Source organism: Scyliorhinus torazame, chromosome 11 (genome assembly GCF_047496885.1).
Source record: "Scyliorhinus torazame isolate Kashiwa2021f chromosome 11, sScyTor2.1, whole genome shotgun sequence".
Classification (NCBI taxonomy): domain Eukaryota; kingdom Metazoa; phylum Chordata; class Chondrichthyes; order Carcharhiniformes; family Scyliorhinidae; genus Scyliorhinus; species Scyliorhinus torazame.
Genome location: NC_092717.1, coordinates 238,121,790 through 238,137,874, shown reverse-complemented (window position 1 = coordinate 238,137,874; position 16,085 = coordinate 238,121,790). Strand labels below are relative to the sequence as shown.

Here is a 16,085-nt window from a genome sequence, read left to right as displayed (position 1 = left end):
TTGAGTTGGAGAATTGCACTGCATATTGGGGTAGAATTTCCATTTTGGGCGCAATTGAGAAATATTGTTGGTTAGAATACAGTTCAACATTCTGCTAAACTTTATTTGTATAATCATAAACATGAGACTTTCATTGAACCTGTACAATCCAGCAGTGTGATGAAGGTGATTATTTCTACTATCCCCATTAAAAGTATTCCTTGATGTATTTCAGAACATGCAGTTTTATTAACACAGCTAAAAATGAGATTGTTGCCAAATATAAGCATTTTTAATGAGAATATTCAGTCTTCCTGTGAGTAACCTGATTTAAAGAGAACTGAGAATCACTTCATAAAGTGCTATCTGCAGTTATTTATTAGTTTCACTGGTGTACACAAGGTTCTTCATAAATTAAATGCTTTTTAAATGTGAAAAGACAAAAGGTTTTGCCCAATAATAGACCACAATTTGAATCGGCAGAATTGCTCAATATTGACTTGGGGGTGTGACCAGCGGCAGGGTCTGATGAAGGCAAATTGAATCTTGAACCATCATAAAAGTGCAGAGAGAACATGAATGTAAGTGGCTTTAGGTGTCATTCACTTTGGAAATTCCCTGATATTTGGTGTTCGTTTCACCAATTTCACCTGAATTGCACTGACATAAATAGTGGAAACTTTACTCTGCAGACACATTCCCTCTATGTTGCATGGTCACAGAATAATCGTGAAGCTCCTGCAGGTTATTGGTGAGCACCACATGATAGCACTGTCAGCGTCCCCTTCCAACACCTTATTGATCCGCACAGTTAATTACCATTTTCAAAATAAATTTGTTATAAAATGCAACACTTCTCACTGGCCACAAGTAACTGAAATGAATGCATGTGACCAGTTCTTCTTGGACGGTCCCTCAGGATCGAGGATGACTTGCTTCCACTCCGCGGAGGTTTCTCAATAGTCCGATCCTGGATCCACAGACTCTGCCACAGATTTGGCAGGTGGTGTTTGATGAGTGAGTGGGACTCTCTGAATTCTGTACTCTCTTTCCACTGTTTATCCTTGGCCTGCGTGTGCTCCACCCAGTGACGCATGAGGTGAGTGGCGCCTTCGTGATGCTTCTTCTCCAGTTTGTGCTAAGGTAAGCGATTCCCACGTGTCAATGGGGATGTTGCATTTATTTAGGGAGGCTTTCAGAGTGTCCTTGTGACGTTTCCTCTGCCCTCCTAGTAATCGCTTGCCATTGTGGAGCTCGGAGTAGAGCACTTGTTTCGGGGGTCTTGTGTCGGACAATCCACCCATCGCAGCTGGTCGAGCATAACCAGTGCCTCCATAGGAGGGATATTGGACAGGGAGAGGAATCTCACATTGGTACACCTTTCCTACTAGTGGATTTGGAGGATTTTGTGGAGGCAACGTTGGTGATATCTCTCCAAGGATTTGAGGTGTTTGCTGTACATGGTCCATGTTTCTGATGCATACAGGAGGGTGGGGACCACGGCTGCTCTATAGACCTTGAGCTTTGTGCTGGATTTGAGGTCTAGGTCTTCAAACACTCTGTTCCTCAGGCATCCGAAGACTGCACTGATGCATTGGAGTCGATGCTGAATTTCATCTTCAATGTCTGCTCGCGCTGAGAGAAGGCACCAGAGGTATAGGAAATGATCCACATTGTCCAGGGGCTAACCGTGGATTTTGATGGTCGGGAGGCAGTTTTGTGTGGCAGGAGCAGGCTGATAGAGAACCTTTGTATCCTGGAGGTTTAGTCTGAGGCCCATTCTCAGATCTGCCTCGGTGAATGCATCGACGATGGTTTGTAGCTCGGCCTCTGAGCGTGCGCACACACAGGCGTCTCTACATACTGCAGCTCGTGACAGAGGTCTTGGTTCTGGGCTGGAGGCATCGGAGGTTGAACAGCTTCCCACTTATTTGGCAGGTTAGCTCCACTCCAGCGGGGAGCTTCAGAGTGACGGGTGAAGTGTTGCGAGGAAGATGTTGGCAATAATGTGGTTTTGTACTCAATCCACTCATTAGGTTATGAATATAGAGAAGCTGTATTGAAAAATTATCAGGTGAGAAACACATATTTGTTTTGATTCAGAAGAGAGGTGGTCTATAATACTGAGATACAGTCTATAGTATGTACAGTATACGGGTACAGGTTGTGTTGAGGAAACTGAGAGGCTGCAGAAGGACCCGGAAAGGCTGGGAGAGTGAGAGATGGAATACAATGTGGAAAAGTGTGTTCCTTTGACCAAAATTTCCACCTCCCCTCCATTTTCTATCCCTCCCCTCTATCTCATCTGAAAACCCTGTTATCAGGAATGTTGAGCTGCCATTCCTGTCCCTCTTTAAGCCATTTTTATAAGTTGCATCATACAAGAGAGAGAGAGGTTTCTGGAACAGTCGTGCCAGAGAGTGGTCACTCCACATCGTGATAAGCAGGCAAGGAGGAGCTTAGGGATAGAAGGTGTGGGTGGCCATCCGTTGAAAGGAAAAGAGACAGCAGGTCCGGGAAATCCAGGACTCCTTGGGGTTGTCTAACAGGTATAAAATTTCCGAAGCCTTTGAAGTGAACAACACGATGAGTCGGGGTAGATGATTTGAGGGAAAACCGTAGTACCATGGTGCGTGAGGCTACTCTGAGAAAAGAGAGGGAGGGTGGTAGGCAGATTAGAAAGGTGGTAGTAGTGAGTGACTCAACAGTTCGAGGCATAGACTGTCTAGTTTGTAGCCAAGATTGTAAGTCCTGTTGCCTCCCGGGTGCAAAGTTTCAGGACATAACGGATCGACTGGACAAACCTTTGGAAAGGGAGGTGAACAGCCAGAAGCTGTGGTTCATGTGATAAGTAACAACATAAGAACATAAGAACTAGGAGCAGGAGTAGGCCATCTGGCCCCTCGAGCCTGCTCCGCCATTCAATGAGATCATGGCTGATCTTTTGTGGACTCAACTCCACTTTCCGGCCCGAACACCATAACCCTTAATCCCTTTATTCTTCAAAAAACTATCTATCTTTATCTTAAAAACATTTAATGAAGGAGCCTCTACTACTTCACTGGGCAAGGAATTCCATAGATTCACAACCCTTTGGGTGAAGAAGTTCCTCCTAAACTCAGTCCTAAATCTACTTCCCCTAGTTCTGCTTTCACCCACCAGTGGAAACAACCTGCCCGCATCTATCCTATCTATTGCCTTCATAATTTTATATATTTCTATACGATTCCCCCTCATCCTTCTAAATTCCAACGAGTACAGTCCCAGTCTACTCAACCTCTCCTTGTAATCCAACCCCTTCAGCTCTGTGAATCTCCTCTGCACACCCTCCAGTGCCAGTACGTCCTTTCTCAAGTAAGGAGACCAAAACTGAACACAATACTCCAGGTGTGGCCTCACTAACGCCTTATACAATTGCAGCATAACCTCCCTAGTCTTAAACTCCATCCCTCTAGCAATGAAGGACAAAATTCCATTCACCTTCTTAATCACCTGTTGCACCTGTAAACCAACTTTTTGCGACTCATGCACTAGCACACCCAGGTCTCTCTGCACAGCAGCATATTTTAATATTTTATCATTTAAATAATAATCATAATAATAATATGATAATAATAATAAACATAGGGAGGGACAGCTTGCGAGATTGTGTAGGACCAGTTTCAGGAGTTAGGGAGGAGGTTGAAATGCAGGACCTCCAGGGTAGTAAACTCAGAAATACTACCTGTGCTACGAGTTTCACAATTTAGGCAAAGGCAGATCAGGGAGGTAATTGCGTGGCTTGAGGGATGGTGTTGAAGGGAAGAGTTCAGTTTTTTGGGACATTGGGATCACTTTTTGGAAAGGAGAAAGCTGTTGAGAAGAGGACTTCACCTGAGCTGAAATGATACTACTCCCCTGCTGAGAGGGTAAATAATGGAGTGGGGGTGGATTTAAACTTGTAAGTTTTAGATGTACCAGTGAGGACAAAAGAGAGAAGATGAGGAATAGAGAAAAGGAAGTGGGGGGTGGCTTGAGTGTTGACAGTGAACAAAGAAATGGTCACTCCCCCAAAGGGCAAGAAAGAGAGAAGGGCAGGGTTAAATTGTATGTATGTGAATGCACGTAGTATATAGTGAGCAAAATTGGGGAACTGGAATCAGAAATTGCTCTCGGGGCATATGACATAGTAGCATTGACAGAAACATGGCTCAAGCCAGAATAGGACTGGATACTTAACATCCCGGGTTACAAGGTTTTTAGTAGAAAAAGAGTGGGTAAAAAGGGAGGAGATGTAGCAGCCATGGTCAAAGATAGTCTCATAGCCATTGAACAATATGCAGTTCTTGAATTAGAATCTATATGGTTGGAGGTGAGAAACAGGAAGGAAGCGGTTACCTTGTCGGGTATTTATTATCGAACTCCAAATAGTGGAGAGGAAGTAGAAGAGAGCGTTTGGAGGCAGATTATGGAAATCTGCAGGAAAAGTAGGATTGTGATAGTTGGGGATTTCAATTACACTAAGGTAGACTGCGAGAAGGGTAGAGTGTGGGGCATGGAAGGGAAGAAATTCCTGTGTGTGCAGGAGAACTTTTTAAAACAGTACATTTACAGTCCTACCAAGAAGGACACTGTGTTCGATCTGGTCCTGGGAAATGAGGCAGGCCAGGTGGAAAACGTCAGAGTGGGGCAGCAGTTGGAAAATAGCAATTCTAATAAGATTCAATATTAAGTTGGGAAGGATAAAAATCAGTCACAGATTAAGATCCCAGACTGGAAGAGGGCAAATTTTAGGGAGGAGCCCTCGAATTTTAGGGTTTAGGAAATGTACTTTGGTGGATAAAACAGTGGATGAAAAATTGGGAGACTTTCAAAGGAGAGTTAAATAGGGTGCAAGCTAGGTACAAAAGTCATGAAAAATAAAGTAGGGGTATCCGAAGAGTAACCTGAATGACTAAGGTTATTGAGGAGAAAATAAGGAAGAAAAAAAGAGGCATATGATACATGCCAAAATAATAATAGCAATAGAAATCAGGAAGAGTATCTCAAATGCAGGAGAGAGACTAAGGCTGGAATAAGGAAGGCTAAGAGGAAGCATGAGGAAAGGATGGCAGACTGTGCTAAAACAAATATTAAAATGTTCTTCAACATATTAATGGTAAAAGAATAGTGAAGGATAAAGTGGGGCCCATAAGGGACAATCAGGGTAAACTGCTCATTGAAGCAGATGGTGTGGCAGAGGTACTAAATTAGTACTTTATTTCTGTCTTTACCAAAATAGAAAATGGTGACAATGGCCCAGTTGGAATTGTTCATAATTTTGAACAGCTCAATAAGATCACCTTTTAATCTTCACTGTTCTAAAGAGAACAAGTCCAATTTCTCCAATCTTTCCTTGTATCTAAAATTCCTCATTCCGGATATCGTTCTAGTAAATCTCCTCTGCACTCTCCCCAGGGCTTTAACATTCTTCCTTAAATAAGGGGCGAAATTCTCCCCCAACGGCGGGATGCCCGCCGACTGGCGCCAAAGCCGGCGCAAATCAGACGGGCATCGCGCCGGCAAAAAGGTGCGGAAGTCTCCGCATCTTTGGCGGCCTAGCCCCAACATTGAGGGGCTAGGCCGACGCCGGAGGGATTTCCGCCCCGCCAGCTGGCGGAAATGGCGTTTGTTGCCCCGCCAGCTGGCGCGGAAATGCGGCGCATGCGCGGGAGCGTCAGCGGCCGCTGTCAGTTTCCCCGCGCATGCGCGGGAGCGTCAGCGGCCGCCGAAAGTTTCCCGCGCATGCGCAGTGGGGAGAGTCTCTTCCGCCTCCGCCATGGTGGAGGCCGTAGCGGAGGCGGAAGGGAAAGAGTGCCCCCACGGCACAGGCCCGCCCGCGGATCGGTGGGCCCCGATCGCGGGCCAGGCCACCGTGGGAGCACCCCCCGGGGTCAGATCGCCCCGCGCCCCCCCCCAGGACCCCGGAGCCCGCCCACGCTGCCTGGTCCCGCCGGTAAATACCAGGTTTGATTTACGTCGGCGGGACAGGCAATTCCTGGACGGGACTTCGGCCCATCCGGGCCGGAGAATCCAGCGGGGGGTCCCGCCAACCGGCGCGGCTGGATTCCCGCCCCCGCCCAATCTCCGGGAGCGGAGACTTCGGCAGGGGCGGGGGCGGGATTCACGGCGGCCAACGGCCATTCTCCGACCCGGCGGGGGGTCGGAGAATGACGCCCAAGGTGTCCAGAGCTGAACACAATACTCCAAATGTGGTCTGACCAATGATTTGTAGAGGTGTCGCATCACTTCCTTGCTTTTATACTCTATGCCTCAATTTATAAACCCAAGGATCCTATAAGCCTTCTTAACAACTGTTTCAACTTCCTTGGCTACCTTCAGAGAATTATGCACTCGAACCCCAAGGTCCCTCTGCTCTTGCACTCCACTCAAAGTTTTTTTTAAATGGGCGGCACGGTAGCACAGTGGTTAGCGCTGCTGCTTCGAGCTCCAGGGTCCCAGGTTCGATTCCCGGCTTGGGTCATTGTCTGTGCGGAGTCTGCACATTCTCCCCGTGTCTGCGTGGGTTTCCTCTGGGTGCTCCGGTTTTCTCCCCCAAGTCCCGAAAGACGTGCTGTTAGGTAATTTGCACATTCTGAATTCTCCCTCTGTGTGCCTGAACAGGTGCTGGAATGTGGCGTCTAGGGGGTTTTCACAGTAACTTCATGGCAGTTAGACTACCTATGACGATAAAGATTATTATAACCGTCTGGCTTGTACAGGCCCAACTTCCCCAGAACCCAGTCCCAATACCCCAGGGATCTGAATCCCTCCCTCCTACACCATACCTCCAGCCATGCATTCATCAGCTCTACCCTCCTTTTTAAGCTCAAGAGCATGTGGCGCCGGTAGCAATATGGAGATTGCCACCTTTTGTGAGGGCCACGAAGAGTCCAGCACGAGTTTGTTGAGTCAAACAGAAAGTAACTTCTGTTTACAACAATATTTACTCAGTACCAGTGATTCACTACAGGCTCCCTCTCTAGCAGGTACCATACTGGCCAGCTCTATTTATACAGCTGAAAAGTTAATGATTGCCCCGCCTCTTTATCGGGGGTTCTCATATTCCCCAAGATCCATGGGGTAACCAATCGTCCCTACCCAAAACTGGGTAGGTTACAACACCACCTCTGAGGGACTACCTCGTTCCCTAAAATCTGCTTTCTGGACCTCAGTCCTCTTTCTACCTATTTGTTGGTACCAATGCGAACCTTGATCAATGGCTGTTCACCTTCTCCCACAACAGTGCCCTACAGCCGCCCTGTGATGTCCTCGACTCTGACAGGAGAAAGGCAACAAACTATCTTGGAGTTACGTCTGCAGCCGCAGAAATGCCTGTCTGTTCCCCTTACTATCGAATCCTCTTCCATTCTTCTTCCTTCCCACCCATGATGCCCTAAACTTGGCTCTTGCTGCAGTGAAAGAGCGCGAGGAGAGCGGCGGGGACACAGGATAAAAGAGCGCGAAGAGCGGCGGGGACACAGGATAAAAGAGCGTGAGGAGAGCGGCAGAGACTCAGTGAAAGAGCACGAGGAGAGTGACAGAGACACAGGATAAAAGAGCGCGAGAAGAGCGGCGGGGACACAGGATAAAAGAGCGGTGGGGACACAGGATAAAAGAGCGCGAGGAGAGCGGCGGGGACACAGGATAAAAGAGCGGCGGGGACACAGGATAAAAGAGCGCGAGGAGAGCGGCGGGGACACAGGATAAAAGAGCGGCGGGGACACAGGATAAAAGAGCGCGAGGAGAGCGGCGGGGACACAGGATAAAAGAGCGGCGGGGACACAGGATAAAAGAGCGCGAGGAGAGCGGCGGGGACACAGGATAAAAGAGTGTGAGGAGAGCGGCGGGGACACAGCTGCCCGAGAAGCGGCCTTCAGATTTTCGGCGGGAGCAGTGGCCAGGGGTCTGTCGGGAAGGTAAGTTTACCTCTTTAAAAAGTTACCTTGCAGGAGAAGCGGGCTTCAGATTTTCGGCGCGGGCAGTGGCCAGTGATGTGTCGGGAAGGTAAGTTTACCTCTTTAAAAACTTTAAAAACTTACCTTGAAGAATGACATCACAGAAAAGCAGTGACCTGATTGGCTGGTAAGGAAAGTGCTCCAATTAGCAGTAGCTGGGAGAAATTTAACTCTTCGTGTGTTGGTAAGTATTGTGATTGGTAAGTAAAATCTTTATTCCTTTCACTTATTCATTATTTGATATTATATTTGTAATCAGTTAAGGTAAAGTGTAAAAATGGCAGGAGATCCCAGACCCGTGTTCTGCTCCTCCTGCTCAATGTGGGACTTCAGGGACGCGGCCGATGCCCCTGATCCTTCATGTGTGGGAACTGTGTCCAGCTGCAGCTCCTGTTAGACCGCATGACGGCTCTGGAGCTGCAGATGGACTCACTTTGGAGCATCCGCGATGCTGAGGAGGTCGTGGATAGCACGTTCAGTGAGTTGGTCACACCGCAGATTAGGATTGGTGAGGGAGACAGGGAATGGGTGACCAAAAGGCAGAGAAAGAGCAGGAAGACAGTGCAGGTGTCCCCTGCGGTCATCCCCCTCCAAAACAGGTATACCGTTTTGGATACTGTTGGGGGAGATGACTCACCAGGGGAAGGCAGTAGTAGCCAGGCTCATGGCACCGTGGCTGGCTCTGCTGCACAGAAGGGCGGGAAAAAGACTGCCAGGGCTATAGTCATAGGGGATTCAATCGTAAGGGGAGTAGACAGGCGTTTCTGTGGTCGAAAATAAGACTCCCGAATGGTATGTTGCCTCCCGGGTGCACGGGTCAGGGATGTCTCAGATCGGCTACAGGACATACTGAAGGGGGAGGGTGAACAGCCAGTTGTCGTGGTGCATATAGACACCAACGATATAGGTAAAAAACGGGATGAGGTCCTACAATCAGAATTTGGGGAGTTAGGAGAGAAGTTAAAATGTAGGACCTCAAAGATAGTAATCTCAGGATTGCTACCAGTGCCATGAGACAGTCAGAGGAGAAATTCAATAATAGTCAGAATGAATACGTGGCTTGAGAGATAGTGCAGGAGGGAGGGGTTCAGAGTTTTGGGACATTGGAACCGGTTCTGGGGGCGGTGGGACCATTACAAATTGGATGGACTACACCTGGGCAGGACTGGAACCAATGTCCTAGGGGGTGCTTTTTCTAACACTGTTGGAGAGGTTTTAAACTAATGTGGCAGGGGGATGGGAACCAGATTAAGAAGTTAGAGGTCAGTAAAGAGGCAGCAACTAAAGCCAGTAAGGTATGAGATAATAAACTCAATGTGACTAAAGGGAAGAGTAGACAGGGAAGAGATGATGAACGCAAAGGGACAGGTGGTCTGAGGTGCATTTGTTTTAATGCGAGAAGTGTAGCAGGTAAGGCAGATGAATTTAGGGCTTGGATTATTACCTGGGAATATGATGTTATTGGTATTACAGAGATTTGGTTGAGGGAAGAGCAAGACTGGCAACTAAATATCCCAGGGTATAGATGCTTCAGGAGGGATAGAGAGGGAGGTAAAAGGGGTGGAGGAGTTGCATTTCTGCTAAGAGATGATATCACAGCTGCGATTAAGGAGGGCACGATGGAGGATTCAAGCTGAGGCAATATGGGTAGAGCTAAAAAATAGGAAGGGTGCAGTAACATTGTTGGGACTTTACTACAGGCCTCCCAAAAGCGAGCGTGAAGTAGAGGTACAAATATGGAGACAGATTATAGAAAAATGTAGGAGCAATAGGGTGGTCATGATGGGAGATTTTAACTTCCCCAACATTGAATGGGACTCATGTAGTGTTGGAGGCGTAGATAGAGCAGAATTTGTAAGGAGCAACCCGGAGAGTTTTTTTAGAGCAATATGTAAATAGTCCAACTCGGGAAGGGGCCATACTGGACCTGGTATTGGGGAATGATCCCGGCCAGGTGGTTGAAGTTTCAGTCGGTGATTACTTTGGGAACAGAGATCACAATTCCGTAAGTTTTAGAATACTCATGGACAAAGACGAGAGTGGTCCTAAAGGAAGAGTGCTAAATTGGGGAAAGGCCAAGTATAACAAAATTCGGCAGGAGCAAGGGAATGTGGATTGGGAGCAGCTGTTTAAGAGTAAATCCACATTTGAAATGTGGGAGTCTTTGAAAGAAAGGTTGATTAGAGTGCAGGACAGACATGTCCCTATGAAATATCTTTGGCTAACAGGGTTAAGGAAAATCCCAAAGCCTTTTATTCGTATAAAAGGAGCAAGAGGGTAATTAGAGAAAGGATTGGCCCACTCAAAGACAAAAGAGGGAATTTATGCATGGAGTCAGAGGAACTGGGTGAGATTCTTAATGAATACTTTGCATCGGTATTCACCAAGGAGAGGGACATGACGGATGTTGAGGCTAGGGATGGATGTTTAAATACTCTAGGTCAAGTCGGCATAAGGAAGGGGGAGGTTTTGGGTATTCCAAAAGGCATTAAGGTGGACAAGTCCCCAGGTCCGGATGGGATCTATCCCAGGTTACTGAGGGAAGCGAGGGACGAAATAGCTGGGGCCTTAACAGGTATCTTTGCAGCATCCTTGAGCATGGGTGAGGTCCCCGTAGGAGTGGAGAATTGCTAATATTGTCCCTTTGTTTAAGAAGGGTAGCAGGGATAATCCAGGGAATTACAGACCTGTGAGCTTGACGTCAGTCAACTGTTGGAGAAGATACTGAGGGATAGGATCTATTCACATTTGGAAGAAAATAGACTTATCAGTGATAGGCAGCATGGTTTTGTGCAGGGAAGGTCATGTCTTACAAACCTAATAGAATTCTTTGAGGAAGTTACAAAGTTAATTGATGAGGGAAGGGCTGTAGATGTTATATACATGGACTTCAGTAAGGCGTTTGATAAAGTTTCCCATGGCAGGTTGATGGAAAAAGTGAAGTTGTATGGGGTTCAGGGTGTACTAGCTAGATGGATAAAGAACTGGCTGGGCAACAGGAGACAGAGAGTAGTGGTGGAAGGGAGTGTCTCAAAATGGAGAAAGGTGACTAGTGGTGTCCCACAGGGATCCGTGCTCGGACCACTGTTGTTTGTGATATACATAAATGATCTGGACGAATGTATAGGTGGTCTGATTAGCAAGTTTGCAGAGGATACTAAGATTGGAGGAATTGCAGATAGCGAGGAGGACTGTCAGAGAATACAGCAAAATATAGATAGATTGGAGAGTTGGGCAGAGAAATGGCAGATGGAGTTCAATCCAGGCAAATGCGAGGTGATGCAGTTTGGAAGATCTAATTCAAGAGCGGACTATACGGTCAATGAAAGAGTCCTGGGGAAAATTGATGTACAGAGAGATCTGGGAGTTCAGAACCATTGTACCCTGAAGGTGGCAATGCAGGTCGATAGAGTGGTCAAGAAGGCATACAGTATACTTGCCTTCATCAGACGGGGTATTGAGTACAAGAGTCGGCAGGTCATGTTACAGTTTTATAGGACTTTGGTTAGGCCACATTTGGAATACTGCGTGCAGTACTGGTCGCCACATTATCAGAAGGATGTGGATGTTTTAGAGAGGTTCAACAGGATGTTGCCTGGTATGGAGGGTGCTAGCTATGAAGAAAGGTTGAGTAGATTAGGATTGTTTTCGTTGGAAAGACGGAGATTGAGGGGGGACCTGATTGAGGTCTACAAAATTATGCGAGGCATGGACAGGGTGGATAGCAACAAGCTTTTTCCAAGAATGGGGGTGTCAATTAAAAGGGGTCACGATTTCAAGGTGAGAGGGGGAAAGTTTAAGGGAGATGTGCGTGGAAAGTTTTTTACGCAGAGGGTGGTGTGTGCCTGGAACGCTTTGCCAGCGGAGGTGGTAGAGGCGAGCACGATAGCATCATTTAAGATGCATCTAGACAGATATATGAACGGGCGGGGAGCAGAGGGAAGTAGATCCTTGGAAAATAGGCGAGAGGTTTAGATAAAGGATCTGGATCGGCGCAGGCTGCGAGGGCCGAAGGGCCTGTTCCTGTGCTGTAATTTTCTTTGTTCTTTGTTCTCTGAGGAACCATCGTCCTCACTGGAATCTAAAATAGAAACCGGTTCTTGAGCAAGATAGACTTCCTGGAGGACTGCTGCACTACCTGCCTGGTCCTCCTGATCTTTCTGGTGGTCATCCATTCTCCCTGCTTTCAATCTCCTAATCTGTGGTGTGACCACCTCCCTAAACTTGCTATCTACATAGTCCTCAGGGACACGGATACCGCAGTGACTCCAGCCGCCGCTCAAGTTCTGAAAACTGGTGACACCTCTTGCAAATGTGCTCGTTTAGGCCACATAAAGTGTCAACAACTCACCACATGCCCCTGAATGGGCATTCCACCCGACCAAGCTGTGGTGCCACACCTTTCGCTAACTTATCGAGTATTACTGCAAACTGGAGACGAGAAAGTAAAGTGGACTTACTCATAAATCAGCTCCTTCTCTTGTACCAACTACAGGAGACTGACAAAAAAAGTATCAGATGGAGCACCTCTTTCCCCCTGTGCACGTGAACCCGCATCAATTCCATATTATGCTGACAGTACCCCTTTAATCGTAAAGCCACATTTGAAAACTGTTTGCTTTTATAGGTTATGACAAAAGATTTTACATGTTGCCTTTCAGGGAATTCTAAGTATTTCCCAGCAAATAAATTACTTTTGAAAAGTAGTTACTGCTGCTTTGCTGGCAAGTGTAGCAGCTACAGCAACAGCCACCATAAAACCACTTCACATGAATAATTGATCTGATCACATCTCGACACACTGCACACTTACTTGGCTTACCTACTTTTTAAAATATTGCTTTAAATGTTGAGGAACACGCCTGTGCTAAATTGATGTTAAATCCAGTATGCCAATCTTGGTTGTCATGTTCGTATTTCTGTCCTCGGCCTGCTGCAATGTTCCAGTAAAGCTCAACGCAAGCTGGAGGAACAGTACCTAATTTTCCAGTTTGGCACCTTCACAACCTTCTGGACTCGGTAGAAGAGTTATACGGACTTGAAATGTTAACTCTGCTGTCTCCCCGAAGATGCTTCCAGGCCTGCTGGGCATTCTCTGTTTTTGCTTCTGGACTCAGTGTTGAGTTCAACAACTTCAGACCGTGATTCCCACCCCCAACCCCACCCCGCCATGAGTGCCAGGTTTTAGTGAGTTTTCATGATTCTGACTTCAGCTAGAGCTGATCTTTATTCTGCTATTGAAGTCTACTCTGGACCACTATGCTCCTTTACTCCAACCGTTACCAGTCCCCTTTGTTCCATTTTCTGTTTTTAGTTCAATTGTCCAGCATCAGTTGTTTTGGGTTCAGTTGTCCAGAGTGATATGAACCTCGTAGTGATACTTCATAGAATTTATCATAGAATTTACAGTGCAGAAGGAGGCCATTCGGCCCATCGAGTCTGCACCGGCTCTTGGAAAGAGCACCCTACCCAAGGTCAACACCTCCACCCTATCCCCATAACCCAGTAACCCCACGCAACACTAAGGGCAATTTTGGACACTAAGGGCAATTTATCATGGCCAATCCACCTAACCTGCACATCTTTGGACTGTGGGAGGAAACCGGAGCACCCGGAGAAAACCCACGCACACACGGGGAGGATGTGCAGACTCCGCACAGACAGTGACCCAAGCCGGAATCGAACCTGGGACCCTGGAGCTGTGAAGCAATTGTGCTATTCACAATGCTACCGTGCTGCCCACGTCCTTGCTCTCACTTCCTCTCACGTCCTTATGTCACATCAGCAGAATATATTAAAATGAGGTTATTCTTCTCAACCTTGTCCATCGCCTGAGGTGTGGTGACCCTCAGGTTAAATCGCCACCAGTCAGCTCTCCCCCTCAAAGGGGAAGGCAGCCTATGGTCATCTGGGACTAAGGCAACTTCACCTTACCTTTTACCGATTAAAATGAACATCAAGTAGTGACATTTGACACTGCCTCCCTGTCAGATGGACAATACATAAGATAAATGTATTCAAAATCTCTACTTACAAAGTCAAAGTCTCCATCTTGTGGTACCTTCCAATTATCGGGGAAAGGATTTTTTGATTTGTGGAAAGGCTCCTGCAGATTCTGGTTATAGTTTACCAGAGGGTTGGTGTTTTTCTCCTGTTTGTCAAAATAATCCATAAAGGCTGGTCTTTGCAGCTCTTCTGGAGCGTCATTCCCTACAAGGAAAAAGAAAAATATCATTTCCTTCAAGTGTCCAAGTACAACCTTTATTTACCTTTAACGTAAACAAATAACAGAGAAACAGAAATGCAGAAGTGTTGTTGAATAAAATTTTAACATGAGGGACTAAACAACAGTGATTGCACTTCAAAATAAGTAATGGTCTATGAAATATTTCAGGATTCACAGAATGTACAGAAAACGCCACATAAAGGCAATTACTTCCGTCCAAAATCTGTAAAATCAGGAGAATGCAATGGCCCATTTTATTTTATTTTAGTTGCTATAGGAAAAAATAAACCTGTGAATAACGTTTCTCTCATTCAGCACAATTTATTTTCCGAAAAGTATTTTCTTAGTTGTTCTTTGTCTTCTATGAAATTACATTCTTTAAGCCAAAAATCAACAGAAATGTTGGTAAACAGCCAGCGTATCTCAGAGCGTTTGAAGCTTGAAGTTCTTGACACCCAATCAGAAAAAGATTTGATTTCTGTTACAACCTCTGATAAAGCGAAGGATGAATTGGAACTGAAGACCAGGATGGCTCTGAAATAAAGTGAGTCAGTGCTGACAATGTTACTTCACATTTCCAGTGTCCACAGTATTTTACCTTTGCCCCAGGATGACCCTATACCAGCAACATAGGTTCCTGAGTGGACAGATAACCTGCTCACTCCCTGGTGAGAAAGGATTTTAACCTCTGCTTGGTGTTATTCTTTTACTATCCCCTCCAGACACAAATGACATCTGGGCAGGTCTTTGCATTTCGGGTCGGGATCCTGGGTCAGGGTTAGATGAAGGTGCTGACCCCACACTGCTTCAGGAGCCGTTGTCCAACAAGTGATTTTCACTTCACTGCTGAATTTGTAGCCAGATGATGTGCTCGCCGTTCAATTAAGGATGGAAGGTGGCTTCTCTCAGCTGGAGCGCCATTGGAAGGCCCTCCAGTATGGAGGGAGCTGCAGTCTTTCATTGCAGGTAAGGGAGAGAGAGATAGAAACATAAAATCATAGAAGATAGGAGCATGAGGAGGCCATTCAGCCTTCGAGCCTGCTCCGCCATTCGTCACGATCATGGCTGATCATCCAACTCAATAGACTAACCCAGCTTTCTCCCCAAACCGTTGCTCCCATTCGCCTCAAATGCCACATCTAGCCGCCTCTTGAATGTATTCAATGTATTCAAGAATGCCTCAACTACTTTCTGTGGTAATGAATTCCACAGACTCACCACTCTTTAGGTGAAGGAATGTCTTCGCATCTCAGTCCTAAATAGTCTTCCCCAAATCCTCAGACTGTGACCCCTGGTTCTGGACACACCCACCATCGGAAACATCCTTCCTGCATCCACCCTATCTACTCCTGACAGAATTTTATAAGTCTCCATGAGATCCCCTCTCATTCGTCTGAACTCCAGAAAAAACAACCCTAACCTAGTCAACCTCTCCCGCCATCCCCGGAATCAGCCTGGTAAACTTGCGCTGCACACCCTCAAGAGCAAAAACATCCTTCCTCAGAAAAGGAGACCAAAACTGCAAACAGTCTAGGTGAGGCCCCACCAAGGCCCTGTATAATTTCTGCAACACATCCCTGCTCCTGTATTCACAACCTCTCGCAATGAAAGCCAACATACCATTTGCTTTCTTTATTGCCTGCTGCACCTGCATGCTGACCTTTAGCGACTGGTGCAAAGGATACCCAGGTCCCGCTGCACACTCCCCTCTCCCAATTTACAATCATTCAGATAGTAATCTGCCGTCTTGTTTTTTGCTTCCAAAGTGAATAACCTCACGCTTATCCAAATTATACTGCATCTGCCATTAATTTGCCCACTCACCCAACCTGTCCAGATCATGCTGAAGGACCTCTGCATCCTCATCACAGTTCACCCTCCCATCCAACTTGGTATCATCTGCA

General features: G+C 46.6%; 1 protein-coding gene across 3 annotated transcripts in view; it reads right to left on the bottom strand.

The window, feature by feature from the left end:
- Positions 1–16,085, bottom strand: part of stk3 (serine/threonine kinase 3 (STE20 homolog, yeast)) — a 584,348-nt gene that overhangs the window by 102,715 nt on the left and 465,548 nt on the right. For all 3 annotated transcript variants that reach the window (XM_072468459.1, XM_072468457.1, XM_072468458.1), the window contains one exon: positions 13,990–14,165. In XM_072468459.1, coding sequence (XP_072324560.1) covers positions 13,990–14,165 — 176 coding nt within the window. The remainder of the gene's footprint in view (positions 1–13,989; positions 14,166–16,085) is intronic.